The sequence below is a fragment of the Seriola aureovittata genome, chromosome 7 (genome assembly GCF_021018895.1).
Source record: "Seriola aureovittata isolate HTS-2021-v1 ecotype China chromosome 7, ASM2101889v1, whole genome shotgun sequence".
NCBI lineage: Eukaryota > Metazoa > Chordata > Actinopteri > Carangiformes > Carangidae > Seriola > Seriola aureovittata.
In genome coordinates this window covers 14,982,984-14,999,402 of record NC_079370.1, presented here as the reverse complement: position 1 = coordinate 14,999,402, position 16,419 = coordinate 14,982,984, and the positions used below count along the sequence as shown (strand labels likewise).

Here is a 16,419-nt window from a genome sequence, read left to right as displayed (position 1 = left end):
TGACCTATGGTATTGCATCTTCTTCGGAGGGGAAGTATGGTGGCGGCAATGTTATGGAGTTTCCGCTACTCCTCTGCTTTCATGCCATAGGTTAGGGAGCTAGCAAGAGAGCTAAGTTAGCGTCACGCTAGGCCTCCAGTGGACCAGCGGGAGAGCTACCGAGATCAAACACTGCTATTCGGAAGGAGACAAATATCCCTTTATGAATCTGCATGAGAACAGTTAAAATCTCAGAAATATGGTGGTTCTCAAAATTCGAGACCAGGTAAGTGTTCGTTCTGTCAAAAGCAGATCTAAGTTTAAGCTAATGTTGGCTGGCTAGCGTAAGGTAGCTAGCTGTCCCGATTTCAACCATCGCCAGCGGAATGTAATTCGAGTCTCTTAAGCTATTCTCCGAAACGGAAGGGTTTCCTAAAGCCTTTCATGGAAATCTACATATTGAATGGTAACTTTAAGGGTGAAAGTGAAGCATAGCGCTGTCAGATGAATCACATATGGAGTCATGTTTTTGGCGATAATAAGAGCCATCACATTTACACAGACACATGGTCAAGCGGTTATAGAGTTGTAACCAGCTAATGAGCCTGTGTTTATCTCCAGCAATTAGCCAGAGCCTGCGCAAAATGCCACCAGCTATTCACTTGGAAAGTGACTACTTAGCATATTGTGACAAAACAATACAAAGCTGGGCTTATGTTGTCGCTTGCAAGTGATTCAACGATTTAATAATAGACACTAAATCTCTGCAATGTGGATTGAGATGATGACCACAACAACCAAAGTGATCTGTTGATTGTGACATTACTGTGACAACTGGACGTTTGTGACATATATATGTAAACTACCTTAGAAAGGGAGGTTTTGTGATAGCTGGGAAATAGGATAAAATGTAAACACTTAATAAATAGCGTAGTATTTTTCAACGGATTCACCTCACTAAATGTTTAATTTTATTTGAATATCACTACCGTTTTGTGGAAGGGGGGCTCTGTCATAACACCCTGTTCTGTTCAGTGATTGTTAATGCTGTGAATGTTAAATTTTGATAAAGCAGCTTGATCACAACCCTTTGTGTGATCAACTGTCTGTTGTAAATACTGCAAATAAATAAGCCGTCTCTGTAAGCTGAATAAGGAAATAGTATTTTAGCAAAATGTATTTATTTCTACTATATAAATACATGCAGGCAAACTGCTGTGTAATGGTTATAATAAATGTTTGAGGTGACTGGCAGTGTGACAGTATTAGACATGTGTCCTCTAACTGTATTAAACACTTGCCACCTACTCATGAAAACGAGAATAGCTTTCTGTTATCATCTAAGAACTGTGTTTTGCACATGCCTGCTATTCTTGTAACATATTATGTACGTGCATGTGTCTTTCATTGTGTGTGTGCTTGAATGATCGTGTGCCTAGGCTCCTGTGAGCCAGTGGAGTTGCCAAAGAGCTGTCTCCATGGTGATGGTATTAACTAGGCTGGCTTGTATGAGGAGAGGAGGTGCACAGTCGTGCAGCTAGAGAAGCATAGAAAATCTCCTACACCAATCATGCAGTACTGAAGAACTGAAAACAACAAAATGCAGATTTGTCCTTCCTTGTAACTGTGGGGGATATTCAGAAATCGTCAAAATGAAACAGTATAAGAAGCACAAGTGCCTGCTTGTTACCCTGAATTAAATCCTCAGTAACTGTAACCTCCATTGCACCCTGCAGATATTCATGGGCATTATAATAAGTGAATGAAAGGCCTGTGCTATGTTTTTAAAATGGGGCTGTAAGCTACTGACTCCCTGAATGGTAATGATAATTTTTGTCTTGCTTATTTTAAATACTTATTGAACATCAATCCAATTGCTGAAATACATCATGTGGCTCAAATTTGTACGAGGGCAAAACCTATCTTGTCCTTATGGTTTCATCACATGTCAAAAGGAATAATTTTACCCAAGTCGCCATGCGTAGTAATATACTATAGTATAGAAGCCTTACAGTACAGCCAAAGGTGAAAGTATTTTGGCTCCGTGCTTGACTTTAAGTACCTTGCTAGCTACTGAAACCTATGGGGAGGCAGTTCAGTTCAGCTAGTTCTGTTTGATACAGTTTGTAAAGTATGTGGCTCAAACTGTGCCGTGTAAACTACACATTAAGTATTATGAGGTACATGGCTGCACATTAGCTAATTAGCTAGCTGGGCAGCCTGATGGGTTAAATGAGGGATGAGATCTTAATGAACAAATGCACTCTGCATGCTACATCATTCTGAATGTATGCAAAAAGAAATGCAACTCATGGAAATGGTTGTTTCCAGAGAGCTTGACTGTTCAAATTAAAGATTTTCCTCCTCTTTTTTTTCCACCAAAGGTGTTTTGATGGCAGATAAAGGCAATGCAAGATAATACAGTTTTCATTAAGCCAAATGTTGCAGCAGGTGATTTTTAAACTCTGCTGACTCTTGGCACTTTTGGTAACAGGAACCTCCTGCTTCTTTATCTTACATTTTGCACAACATTTGAGTATCACCAAATTTCACAGATGTTACTAGTGGAAACAACTTCTAACTGGTTGCAGCTGTAAGCTCACCACGATGGCTTAAATTGTTTTTTAGAAACTTGACTATAGTCAGGAAAGGGTTAAGTTTTTGTGGAAGCTAGGAATGTTCCATCTGGGTCTTTCATGGGTAACCAGTTGCAGCCTCTGGAAGGGATCCCCTGCCCTCACTGTTCTCCCCATCCATGCCAGCCTCCTCCCACAGGCAGTGGAAAACTGCCTGATCAAACACTGTGCTGGTGTTATGGAGGATCAGATAGGGGAGCACAGTAATTCTGAGCTGGCCAACATGATGCATGAGGGTCCGTTAGCAGACTTAATTGTACAGTTTGTGACTGTTTATAGTGGCATTGATTTCAGCATTGGTTTCAGGTAAATGTGATCAATTTTAGAGATGAAACACTAAAAAAAGTTGATGTTATGCTTTTTAGCGGTGACAAACTGATTTTCACCCAGCTTGGTATTTTATGAAGGACCAGGCCATCCAGAGATGAAATGAAAGATGAACTAGTAATTTTAAGTTGACTCTCTTTGGGGCTCAGACTTTTGTATATGATGTGGCAAAACTACGCTTTACCAACAAGTGAGTGACCATTTTTTATTCTGAACAATTTGGTGGCCAAAAGTACACGTTTGCAGTGGCAGCTGGAGTTTAATGTAGAAGTTATCACTTTTGGTTGTCATTATTCTTACAGTGAGCACTGCTGAGCGGACTGTTGAGCATTTGTAAGCAACTATATGGATAAGATGCTGTAGACACTCTGTCAAGTTTTAAGCCTGCTGTGTTGGAGCACTGGTTTCTTAGTCCCAACTCACTCTTTAGGGACATTGCGAGTGTTGTGAGAGAGCTCTGTCTTACAGGAAGTATTGGCAAAATGCTGCAACAGTGTCACAATAAATCACTTAAGCTACCCACACATGGACAAATATTGCCTTAAATCTTTATGGTTTTAGTTGCATGTCTTATAAAACACAGTTACTCTCTTGGAGATCTTTGATTTTTTTTTTTTAATTAGGCATACATGAATGTTCATGCCAAATGGAAATAAGGAAATATATACATATTTTTCTAAAATACACAGCAGTATTTTCCCTGTGTATACTCCCCTAAGAAGGGTGGAGCCAGCTAAATTAGAAGCCAGGGCAGGAATGGCACGATCTTTAAGAGTCAGACTTCACAAAGAACTTCAACAACTTTCTCCTTTTCTCCAGTTTTATTTTGGAAACCTTGTTTAACTTTTATCATCTTTGCCACCTGTTGTAATAGTGACCGAGATCAGCAGAGGATAGTTTTCTCTTTTTTCTCGTTCTTGTTTTTTGTCAAGATGCACACCGTCACAGGAGGCTAGTCATGCTAAAGTTTAAAATCTATCTGGACAGAAAGTGAAGATGGGCAGCACATCAGTCATATGGAGCACATTCCTGAACTTGTTTCAATTTAAAGATTGTGGTAATTCTCTCTGTGGCATAGTGTACACATGGCTTTCTGTCTTACCAACAGATTGTAAACACAGAACAGAATTAGAAAGTAGCTTCTCAGCTTTTGTCAGTATTGATCCTGACAGTCTGCCTCCATCAAGTTCTGATTTGTGGAGTCATTGTGTTAAAATGCCTCTGTCAATATTTAGTGACTTTGTCGCAGCCTAAACATGACTGTTTAATCTCAGTGCAAATGAATCGTGTGTGTATTGTGGTGCTTGATGACGAGGATCCAGAAGTCTCTCTAAGGTCTAAGGTCTCCAAGGTTTGAATGGTTATTGTTTTCTCAAATGTTACCTATACTGTTGGTGTTTCATGTCTGACACCGTCTCTTTCTTTTACAGCCTGCTTTGCTGAAAGCTATCTTCAATGTCGACCCAGATGAAGTACGCTCACTCATATTCAAAAAAGAGGATGTGAATGCACAGGTAATCCCAACAGACTCCCACTAAAGCTGCACCCGTTTTCTCTTATTTATTTTAAAAAAAAAACATCCCAACAACACTGAATTTAAAACCTCTCGTGTATAATTGTCCTTGAAAAGCCTCGTACAACTCTTTCAATTAAGAGTTGCAGAGTACAAAACAGCACCTGGTTGGTTTTTACAGTTCCCATTGCATGATCTGGCTCTACTTATTTTATTGCATTCCTCACAGTTACTGCGGGGGGGGGGGTGTTTGTTTCAAAATATGGCTGGGTTATACTTGCTTGTATTTCACTGGAAGGCTTTCACTGAATTTATGTTTTAACACCCTTTTTGCCTTGAATGGCGACTGTGTGGCTGTCAACATTTAATTGCTATTTCTCCTTTTCATGCATTCCTGATCTGTTGGGACATAAAAAAATACACTTTTTCTTTAATGTCCCAACAGGTCAGGACAGACCATATTTGCGTGTATAAAGTAGAGAAAGAACACAAGGTTAAAGTGTAATGCAAGCTGTTATGTGTCTTTTTAGTCATAGTATTGTTTTTCTCTTCACATTCCTACAGGACAATGAGAAGCGAACTCCACTGCATGCTGCTGCCTATCTCGGAGATGCAGAAATTATAGAGCTGCTGATTCTTTCAGGTATTTTTTTTTAGGAGAAATCTATGTAAATAGGCTTTTAAAGTCAAATACAGCCATATTATTGAAGGAGATAGATATGGCCAAACTCATCATATCAATTTGGGAACGTTCCTCGTGATATTTGCATCCACTGAAACCTTAGAGAATCACCTTGGGCAAAGTCATTGTCACCTTTCTACTCCCCACCATACATGGAGGTCCTGACATACTTGGTTCTCTTTTCCGGGTACTGGAGGAAGTGGTGAATGATAGCAATGTTACCCTGTCTGACAGCATAATGACATGTTTCAAATGTGACAATCAGTTGAATATTTATACGCCTATGAGGCCAGATGGTGCATCTGTATTCAATATTGTGAAATAGCTCTACATGCACCCTTTGCAGTCTGCTCTGCAAATGGAGATATTACAAAACAGCACTTCATTGCTGTTGAAAAGGCCTCAGTCATTTTGTTGAAATGCTGCACTAGATGTCATGTAACTGCATGACCTTAAACAGTCTCACAGCCAATGTCCTCTGACTCGTAGGTGCCAGAGTAAATGCCAAAGATAACAAGTGGCTCACTCCTCTGCACCGGGCTGTGGCCTCCTGCAGTGAGGTATGTGAATGTTTCTTTTATTCTCTATCACACATTGTTTTACAAATCAAAACAATCCACACCTATATGTGATGACTTCTTGCAGGAGGCTGTCCAGGTTTTGCTGAAACACTCTGCAGACGTAAACGCCCGAGACAAGAACTGGCAGACGCCGCTTCACATCGCTGCAGCCAATAAGGCTGTCCGCTGCGCTGAAGCCCTCGTCCCACAGCTTAGCAATGTGAATGTGTCAGATAGGGCAGGCCGGACTGCGCTGCACCATGCAGCCTTCAGCGGTCATCTGGAGGTAAAATTAGTCCCGAAGTATTGTTTGATTGTACTCTGTACTGATTGGGCTGTACTCTTAAGAAGTGCTTTAATTCCTTTAGTATTGATTTAGTTGTACCTTAATGGATAGACATTTGAATATCAATCCCCTTAAACAAAACGTGTGCTGACTGTGTGGCTGTACAGTCTGTCCTGTCTTTATTGTGTTTTTAAAACTGTAACCACCTTATTACTATTCATATTGATGAATACAGTATAATTCTCCTCTCAAGAGAGGATGTACTTTGCACACAAAGTTTTTACTCGCAAACTATTGGTTGGGTGTGTTACCTAGCTGTTACTGAAAGGAAGTGTTTCTGCTTGCCTCATAAATGTGTAAACACATTGGGCATTGTACAATGTTCTGTGCAGAACAACTGAACAATGGCTACATTTTTACCCATTTAAGAAATATGAGATGAAACAATCAACATGTCCATATAAACCCGCCACTGTTTAACAGTCATAACCACAGCTATTAGTTAGACAAACATGCAGACATTAGTCAGCTTTTCCTTTTTAGAAATAGTTATTTCTCTTTGTCTATCTTTTGTTTTGTTTTGTTTTTTAATACTGTATGTAATGAAAAATATTTTAACAGCAAATTAAGTTACTTTATCTTCAGAATTTGGCGTCCTTTGTGACTTAGTCTTACAGGTTTTACATTCCATTTTAAACAAATAGCTAAGCTCAGCCTTTGCTGTATTAGTGAGTGTATAGTAAAATCGAGGTTGGGTAGGATGATAATAATCCCTTTTGATCTGGGTGTCAGTTGCACAAATCCAAGCATTAGGACAAACCGGAGAAGCCACAGCTCAACAAACAATAAAGTTGCTTTCAAATGAACCAGTCATAGCTTTTTTAGAAAATAAAATAAATTTCTCTCAGATCATCATTTTTTAGACTGACACTGCGAGTTGTCAGTCATAAATTGTGGTCACACAGTCAAGGGCACAATATGTACAGACAGTGCTCGCCTAATCGTGCTTGCATGCAAATAACTCATTGCAATCATATACTTGCATGTAAAGTAGATTAAAGTTTCAATGTTTTATCCAATTATGGGGTAATGCAAATCAATGCATAAAAGACATTCAAAGAACTTTTTGGTTATTTAGCAATATTCCAGTAAAACGCACAAGAAATAGCGAGGTGAGGACACGCAGTTGTAGCCTATGTTCAATGTCATAACATAACCTATGCATATGCTGCAATATGGGCACTGAGTGAAAACTGACAGTTTCATACTTATGTCTTCTCATTCTGTTGGTTTACCTGCATTGAGTTTATGCTAAAGGTCAAAAAGTTTTTCAACCCCCATTTGTTTATGGATTTTAAAAAAAGAGTTTAAAGCCTTGTGGATGCTCCTAATTCATGAGATTAGACTGAATTGAAAGTAGCTGTACACATGTATGTGGTGTACAGAGCATCAGTAGGATCAGTACGTTAGCCCTAGTATTAAGGCATTAAACACCATGGTTATATGAGTTGCCACATTGACTCAAAGGCAGCAGAATTGGTAGTCTTCAGGTTGCAACTCCCCTTGACATCTTTCCTGATTGCTCTTTTTTCTCTATTGATGTTGTTAGATGGTGAGGCTCTTGCTCTCCAGAGGAGCAAACATCAATGCCTTTGACAAGAAGGACCGACGTGCAATCCACTGGGCAGCCTACATGGGTAATAAATCAACCACATGGATTTTTACATCAAATTACATTCGGAATTCATTTCATATGCTTACTAAAAGTCACCAGGATATAATTATAATATGTAGTAGTGTTTTTTCATATTTGTTTTAACTATATGTAAAAGCACTAAAAGTAATACACTCTGAAATTAGTACTTTTATTTAACAAAAATACATGCATATATTTTTTTTGTTGATATGTAATATGTTGATATATTTTAGTTTAAGGCCCTTTAGGAAAGATTGTATATACAGTTGCTGCATGGAACATATGTGAGAGATGCATATGAAGTTATAACTAACTTACTTCAACTAACTACCTACTTATAACTAACTTCAACAAAATATACCAGCAAAGAATCTTTTTAAAATGTTGCCATTGACGTCAACATTTAGAAAAGAAATTTAACATTCAACCTTGAAACTGTTATTGTGTTTAGTTTTCTGTACTGTCTGCTGCAATAATGTTGCCCAGTGTAGCCAAATATGACTGTATGATATATTTGATCATATCTTGATAGCATAGACATGTAATGAAATCATTCTCTTTTTGTCTTCAGGGCACATAGAAGTGGTGAAGCTGCTGGCATCTCATGGGGCCGAGGTGGCCTGCAAAGATAAGAAATCTTACACCCCCCTACATGCGGCAGCCTCCAGTGGAATGATTAGTGTTGTCAAATACCTCCTGGACTTGGGGGTGGATGTAAGTTCCACCCACCTTCATTACACTGTAGACACTGCCAGATCTTATTATCTGATCGAGAGAGATATGTTTTGAATAATGACTCAACAGATTTCTATATTGTGTGCTATAAAAGTAACAGCCCTGTATTAGTACCAATTTGTACTTTGTGTTTATCTTCCTGTCTAGATCAATGAGCCCAATGCATATGGCAACACACCCCTCCACGTGGCCTGCTACAACGGGCAGGACGTGGTGGTGAACGAGCTCATTGAATGTGGAGCTAATGTCAACCAGGTGAACGAGAAGGGCTTTGCACCTCTCCATTTTACCGCTGCCTCACGCCATGGGGCGCTCTGCCTGGAGCTGCTAGTGTGCAACGGGGCTGATGTCAACATCAAGGTGAATAAGAATGTCTCCTCTCACTGTTTTAACACGGATTACTTGGAAAAGAGATGCACATTGTGAACTAGGAAACTTATACAGTCTCGTGTGTCGCTTGTGTTTGGATCCAAGTGTAAAGTGGCCGTAAGTAATTGCACTGCAACATAACTGTGCCTTTTTTCTGCAGGTCAGAAGTAAAGTTTTATAACTTCTCATTTTTTTTTGGAGCCTGTTGATTGGGCATTATACTTTATAGCTGAAAGCCATAGTAATGACCATTGCTGATACCACTATGATCTTGCTTGATTCCAGAGTAAAGATGGTAAGACTCCCCTCCACATGACAGCCATCCATGGGAGGTTTTCTAGGTCGCAAGCAATCATCGAGAATGGTGAGCTTCAGCCTAACTGACGTTATTTCCCTCACTGGACAGCAAAACTAAAACTGCCTCGTAGTGTAACGCTTGCTGAGTGCTTGTTTTTATTTTCTTCTGAAGGTGCTGAAATTGACTGTGAAGATAAAAACGGAAATACACCACTGCACATTGCTGCCCGATACGGACACGAGCTCCTCATCAACACTCTCATCACCAACAGAGCTGACACAGCTAAGTAAGTCAGCCTGTTTGCCCTTTTCCAGCAACTGTTCCAACTTTATACAATGTGAAAGAGCTCCATGTTTAAAAACCTTTCCAAAGCTGACAAGTGTTGACTGGTATGTAGCTGATATGGATGATTACAGATGATTCTATACTATGTACTATGCACCATTGATACTGGCTAAAGCACTATGATTGTGTCTTTTTTAGACGAGGTGTTCATGGTATGTTCCCGCTGCATTTGGCTGCTCTCAGTGGATTCTCTGACTGCTGCCGAAAGCTCCTGTCCTCAGGTGAGCAAATCTTTATTCAAGTTGTGAGGCTGTCCACAAAACAAAATGATACCAGTCCTGTATTTGAATTGTTATGATACTGCGTTTTAATAGGCCAAAATTCTTGACAAGGTTTTTCCTTTTGTTATCCAAAATTTTAACACTTCAACACATCTGTACTGTAAAATATCACATACAGTAAGCAGTATATGTAAGATCATGTCCTTTACTCTACGCAGGCTTTGATATTGATACTCCTGATGACTTCGGAAGGACCTGTTTACATGCTGCAGCTGCTGGGGGGTGAGTACAGGAATAGCATCTTTAATATTAATAATTAGTAATAAGTGTTAAGATATAGTTCATGACCTGTAACAAAAATAATATTGTAATTATCACTACATCATCATATAAATCTCTCTAACCCCTTCAGAAACCTGGAATGTCTCAATCTTCTCCTCAACACGGGTGCAGACTTTAATAGGAAGGACAGTTTCGGCAGGTTTGTAGCATTTACTGGTCGACTTAGATCAAGAGTTTGTCCTCTGCCAGTTTCTGTTAAATTTGAACAGTGAACTGAGCGATGTTTGCTTTTCCAGGACCCCTCTGCACTATGCTGCTGCCAACTGTAACTACCAGTGCCTGTTTGCTCTGGTGGGCTCTGGGGCCAGTGTCAATGACTTAGACGAACGGGGCTGCACTCCGCTCCACTACGCCGCTGCCTCTGACACAGATGGAAAGTCAGTAATACTTTGAAAAATCTCTTTTTTTAAAGGAGGTGGTGCCTGTGTGGCAGGCGGGTTATGTTTGAGGGTTTTTGGGATGAAAGCTCACTTGCATTATCGGTTATGCTAAGTAACAGTTCAAAGAAGATCTTGTTTCCTTGACGACAGCTTCTTTGTTGTGTGTGCAGGTGCCTGGAATACTTACTGCGAAATGATGCAAATCCAGGGATCCGGGACAATCAGGGCTATAATGCTGTGCACTACGCCTCGGCGTACGGACATCGCCTCTGTCTGGAGCTGGTGAGAACTTTACTCCAGAGTAAACGACATATGATGATCAGCGTGTCCATATTTACGTCTTGCTGTATTGTTATGTTTAATGCCTCACTGCTTCCCCCACTCCATTTTACAGATTGCAAGTGAAACACCTCTAGATGTGGTGAGTAGAATTTGTGCTGTCTTCCATGTGTATGTTTGGGATTTTTCATGTCTAAAATAGGCCACAACTCACATAGATCAGTGTCATTATATGAGCAGGAAGCTCTAACTTCTGCATTTGGTTTGTTCAGCTAATGGAAACCTCAGGGACAGACATCCTCAATGACTCTGATGTCAGAGCTCCCGTCAGCCCCTTGCACCTTGCTGTGAGTGTATTACCTTTATATTGGCATTGTTCTCGGTCTCAGTTTATTTATGTTAACTTATTCATGGTAAATTAATCTTTCAGGCATACCATGGTCACCACCATGCTATGGAGGTTCTGGTACAGTCTCTGCTGGATCTTGATGTGAGAAACAGCCAAGGGCGCACACCATTAGACCTGGCTGCCTTTAAGGGTCATGTAGAGTGTGTGGATGTCTTAATCAACCAAGGAGCCTCCATCCTTGTCAAAGACTTCACCTTGAAGCGAACCCCCATCCATGCTGCAGGTATTTACCTGGAGTTAGTAGGTCATGAATTTGCCTACATTTGACTCTTCAGACCCAAATACAATATAGTGAGTAATGCTAATGGAGTTTCCTTTCCCTACAGCTACCAATGGTCATTCAGAATGTTTACGTTTGCTGATTGGAAATGCTGATCTTCAAAGTGCAGTAGATATTCAAGATGGGAATGGACAGTAAGTAAAATGTAGTGAAGTGATTTGTTTTTCCCCACTTATGTTCTAAAGTAATTGCTGACATTATTGTTTCTTATCTCTTAGAACCCCTCTGATGCTGTCGGTCCTGAGTGGACACACAGATTGTGTGTATTCTCTGTTAAATAAGGGAGCCAATGTAGAAGCCAAAGACAAGTGGGGCAGGACGGCCTTGCATAGAGGAGTAAGGGGATGTCATTATTCTTACATGCATTTTTTCTCCTTGTGGCAAGTAATAGTCACCTGAACCACATTTGTTTTTGAATCTGGGTGGAGCAGCCCTGCAAAGAAACCATAAGCACAAACTTCCCTCTCTTTGTCTTTGGAAGGAACCAACTGAAAAACACAGCTCTTGTCATTCAATTACATCATCATTCAGGGTATAATCAATCATCAGTAAAAACTGCTTTCTTTCCTCAGGCGGTGACCGGTCATGAGGAATGTGTGGAGGCCTTGCTTCAGCACAGCGCTAGCTTCCTGGTGCGAGACTGTAAAGGGCGCACACCGATCCACCTGGCAGCAGCATGTGGACACACTGGGGTACTGGGAGGCCTGCTGCATGCTGCCCAATCAGTGGAAACACTCCCTGTCTTAACAGACAACCAAGGCTACACCCCACTGCACTGGGCCTGCTACAATGGTACAGAGATGAGGCTTTGAAGACCTCTTAAAAAGAAATGCATATAGTTATGGAAATGTTTGGCAGTGTATGCTCTTAAATACAGACATGCGGCCAAGAAAGTTAATTGGAGCGCTTCAGCACTTGTAGATTTAAAATACTCATCCACATTTTATTTTTCATGTTTCGTGCTCGTTCTTTATATTATTCTTTTGTTCAATCTCCTACTGCACCCAAGTTTGAATTTTGAAGTGTTGATAAGGAAAAATGTTGAAGAGAGCCCCGGCTGTGAGCACCCAGAGATGAAGGCTGGTGCAGCTAATGCTTTCTGTATTCTTTCCTGCAGGTCATGATACATGTGTGGAGGTTTTGCTGGAACAGGAGGTTTTTCACAAGGCTGAAGGCAATTCTTTCAGCCCCCTCCACTGTGCTGTGTAAGATCCTCTGCTGTCCTCTGTTTCCATCAGTGTATGCAAAGACAGAACCTTCAACAGAAAAAATAAATGGCACTTTTCTCTTCTTTAGGATCCATGACAACGAAGGTGCAGCCGAGATGCTGATAGACACTCTGGGCCCTGCCATTGTCAATACCAAAGACAGTAAAAACAGGTATACATGCTCATATAAGCAATGTACAGCAAGAACTGCAGCTTCAAGAGTTTTGTAACACACCTGATTCTGAGCACCTTTCTTAGGGAATCATTATTTCAAATGAAAAATTAAAGAGTAAAATCTTGTATAGGATTGCTTGATTTAAAAGCCTTATTCTGATGTTATTTGTGCAGGACCCCCCTGCATGCAGCAGCCTTCACTGACCATGTGGAGTGTCTCCAGCTGCTGCTGAGCCACAACGCTCAGGTCAACAGTGTTGACACTGCAGGGAAGACCCCACTCATGATGGCTGCTGAGAATGGCCAGACCAACGCTGTCGGTACGATTGCTTCTCTGCTTTGACCGGCAGACTGGGAAATATCACTGTGGGCATAATAATCGGCGCAGTATTGAATTAATAAGCAATGTTGCATTGAATTAACTTTAATTCGCGTTTCGTTGTGATGTGCCCTCTCACCCTCACTGTTAGAACTGCTGGTGAGCAGTGCAAAAGCAGATCTCACTCTGCAGGATGCTGTGAAGAACACTGCACTTCATCTGGCCTGCAGTAAGGTGTGTATCACCATATGGTGGCACTATTATTACATTCTACCGCAGCAAATATACAGTATGCTCCCTAATACTGACAATCTGTATCTACTATACATTTTGAAGCTACTGTATATGGTTATTTTGACATTCAATGTTCTGTACCTCTTTTCTACAGGGACATGAAACCAGTGCCTTGTTGATATTAGAGAAGATTACAGACAGAAACCTCATAAATGCCACTAACGCCGCCTTACAGACGTATGTATCACTTGTATTATATTATTGTCTTGTCTCTTCCTGTATCTGAGTGATGGAATGAGTGGTAGTCTTTGAAGATAACTGTGTGGATTTGAATTATTATCAGTGATGCAGAACCAACTGAAAAATATTAACCTGTCTGCGGCATATTCATGTTGAATCTTTTCTTTTAAGGCCCCTACATGTGGCTGCAAGAAATGGTCTGACTGTGGTGGTGCAAGAGCTGCTTGCAAAGGGAGCCAGTGTACTTGCAGTTGATGAAAACGGTAAATTCAGAGTAACATTTCTTTTGGTATATACAATCAATTATATATTTTCTCTCTTACAGTACATTCAGAAGTGGAGACAACAAAATCAGAAATTCATGGATACTTAAATGGATTTAATAATGGCTTTGGGCTCCTTTTTATTTTCCAGTTTAAAATAATTCCACACTTCAAATATTTAAGTTGCTTGTCAAACTTCTAAAACCTTTGCCTTATGGATATTGTTCCTTTAGGAAAAATGATAGCTGACATATTGGATAAGACTTTGATCAGTTGAAAGGCAATTAAATCACTTGCTATCACCTGCCTGGGTGATATTCAATACTAATCTTTTAGTTTAGTTCAGCTTGATTAGAAATTCTCAGACTCACTGGTTTAAAGAGGATGTGTTGTATAGTCAGATTTGATATTAAATGAATTTGATAAAGCTCATAGAGCTCCAGCAGTTTTAATCAAGTGAATGACAAAGTCCTATGGATACCCTATGTTGTATAGCGCTTAACAGGTAACTAACTGTTATTTATACTCTAGCACTAAAACTAACATCAGTACAAAAATGTTTAATTTAAGCATCTATACGGTTAAAAGGGAAATTCAGTCATGCAGCTGAAAATACACCAAATATTTCAGGTTCTCAGTAGTTAGATTTTGCAGCTTTTCTCGGTCTAACATGAAGCTGTGTATTACTTGTATAAAATGTGTAACACTGGTGCACTGTCATTGTTTCAGGTTATACACCCGCCTTGGCTTGTGCCCCCAACAAAGATGTGGCAGACTGCCTAGCCCTCATCCTGGCCACCATGATGCCTGTGTCCCCCTGCACCCCGGCACCAACCCTCCCTTTCAGTGCCATTAACCACTACACCACCAGCCCCTCCAAGAGCGTCACCTTCGACAGTCTGCCCGTGCTGCGCGGTGAGCACAGCTCCTACTGCAGCTTCAATAACATCAGCCATCACGAGGGCTTCTACAAGGACGAGGAACTCAATGACTCTGATTCAGAGACGTACTGAGGGACAGGAGGAAGTGATAAATGCATAAACACACACACTGTGTCTTAAAAATCACCCACCGCCAGCTTGGGAGGGCAGAAGAAGAGAATAGCCGCCACAGGAGCCTTAAGAGTCCCCCTGACAAGAGAACAAGAGAGGGAGGAGGTGCAGCAGGCTGGCCCACATTCATCCCGACCTCATCCAGCACCAGGTGTCCTTCCAGCTGATACTGGACCTCAGCTGCTTTACCAACACTGACTTCTTGCGTGCTAAAAACTTTACTTGTTGGGCAGACAGCGACCTTTGTAAGGCAATAACATGCTGAAGAGGGATGGTAGCACTTCACAGAGAGCTAAATGGACAGGGACCAAAAGACATGGACGCATTTTAACCCAGTTTTAACTGTGTACATGAGATGAGAATTTGGGTTGATCAGTTAGCGGGGGGGGTAGAAGGAGCCAGTTTTCATTTTGGAAATTTTTGTGAGGCGTTTAAGAAGGTTGATATCCTCACACTACATTCGTCAGACTACACTTGTCCTTCAAGTCTGTAAGTCATACAGGGGGAAAATCATTTATTTTTTGAGATCAAAATTTTAATATAGCCATGTTCATGTCTTAAACTCCTTATCTTCTAGGAAAAAAATCAAATTTTCTGACCTGAGTAATATAAAAACATTTGATATGTGCACCAGGTAATTTTTAAGTTGATCAACCTTACCTTTGTATATTGACCTGTCCATTGCGGTTTAGTCTTTCAAGAATAAATTATTTGTGTACTTTTGGTTCCTATTTATGTGTTTATTTTGTGCCTTCATTAGTTACTGAGAAAAGATGGGTTTGTAGAGGCAGCTGTGAAAGTACAGTGATGCACACTAGGTAAGTAATGATACAACTGTAAGAAGCACTGATCCAATACTGAGGTAGCTGAGGCTCAGCTTTGTGAGGAGAAACACTGTAAACCAATGATAGGACAGCATTTGATTTTCTTCTGTTTGAATGATATTTTTTTGCTCTTATAGTCAATGTTTGTTGACAGGTTTTGCTTGCTTTAACTTCAAAAAAGAAACCACTCAATCCTACCATGATTCAAAATTCCCTTTTCTGTCTGTTGAAAGATCCTTTTAACTGGAAATGTGTACAATACATTTGCTAGCTTCATTAGAATGGAAAAGATTTTTTTTCTTTTCCTTGATTTTTCTTGAAGAGGGATGAAACTAGCATGTATATAGAAATTATGACTGTGAATTCAAAGCTCCAATGAATTCTTTCAGTACTGAGATTGCTGTATATTTTATGAGTAATAAAGAAATGAGTTATTTAATAATGAACACGAGTCTTTATGGAGTATTGCCTTTAATTCTGTTAAAAACATGGCACACATGAAGCAACTTGAGAGTCTTTTCACAGAAGACATTTTGTCACAATAGGAAAATCACATGTAAAATGTGTTGTTTTCAAAACTTTTTCTAATGGTATCTTGAGTGATGTTTATCAATTTGACATTATCTATGAGACTTAATTTAAACCTACACTTGATTATTTTCTATAAAATGTTATAAATGTGTTTTTTTTGTTTTGTAAATTCTATGTTGTGTTTGCAGCTTTGGCCAGGGCACTCCTGTAGAGGAGATTTATAATTTATAATAAGTC

General features: G+C 40.1%; 1 protein-coding gene across 1 annotated transcript; it reads left to right on the top strand.

The window, feature by feature from the left end:
- The first annotated feature begins 58 nt into the window (after positions 1-58).
- Positions 59-16,097, top strand: ankrd28b (ankyrin repeat domain 28b). The gene is made up of 28 exons (XM_056380374.1): positions 59-265; positions 4,373-4,456; positions 5,020-5,098; positions 5,627-5,697; positions 5,783-5,983; positions 7,593-7,680; positions 8,251-8,393; positions 8,562-8,774; positions 9,069-9,147; positions 9,253-9,367; positions 9,565-9,647; positions 9,866-9,929; positions 10,060-10,128; positions 10,226-10,366; positions 10,540-10,651; positions 10,764-10,790; positions 10,921-10,995; positions 11,079-11,280; positions 11,384-11,471; positions 11,556-11,673; positions 11,910-12,129; positions 12,455-12,542; positions 12,634-12,717; positions 12,894-13,039; positions 13,190-13,272; positions 13,427-13,509; positions 13,684-13,775; positions 14,505-16,097. Exons 1-28 carry the CDS (start codon positions 239-241, stop codon positions 14,786-14,788), a joined length of 3,159 nt encoding a protein of 1,052 aa, XP_056236349.1. The 5' UTR covers positions 59-238; the 3' UTR covers positions 14,789-16,097.
- Positions 16,098-16,419: the final 322 nt, after the last annotated feature.

Excerpts from the sequence above, each read along its gene's own strand:
- ankrd28b (XM_056380374.1), top strand. The coding sequence starts at position 239 with ATGGTGGTTCTCAAAATTCGAGACCAG. Across the intron at positions 5,099-5,626 it reads AGAGCTGCTGATTCTTTCAG|GTGCCAGAGTAAATGCCAAA; the intron begins GTATTTTTTTTT and ends TCTGACTCGTAG. Across the intron at positions 13,776-14,504 it reads ACTTGCAGTTGATGAAAACG|GTTATACACCCGCCTTGGCT; the intron begins GTAAATTCAGAG and ends TCATTGTTTCAG.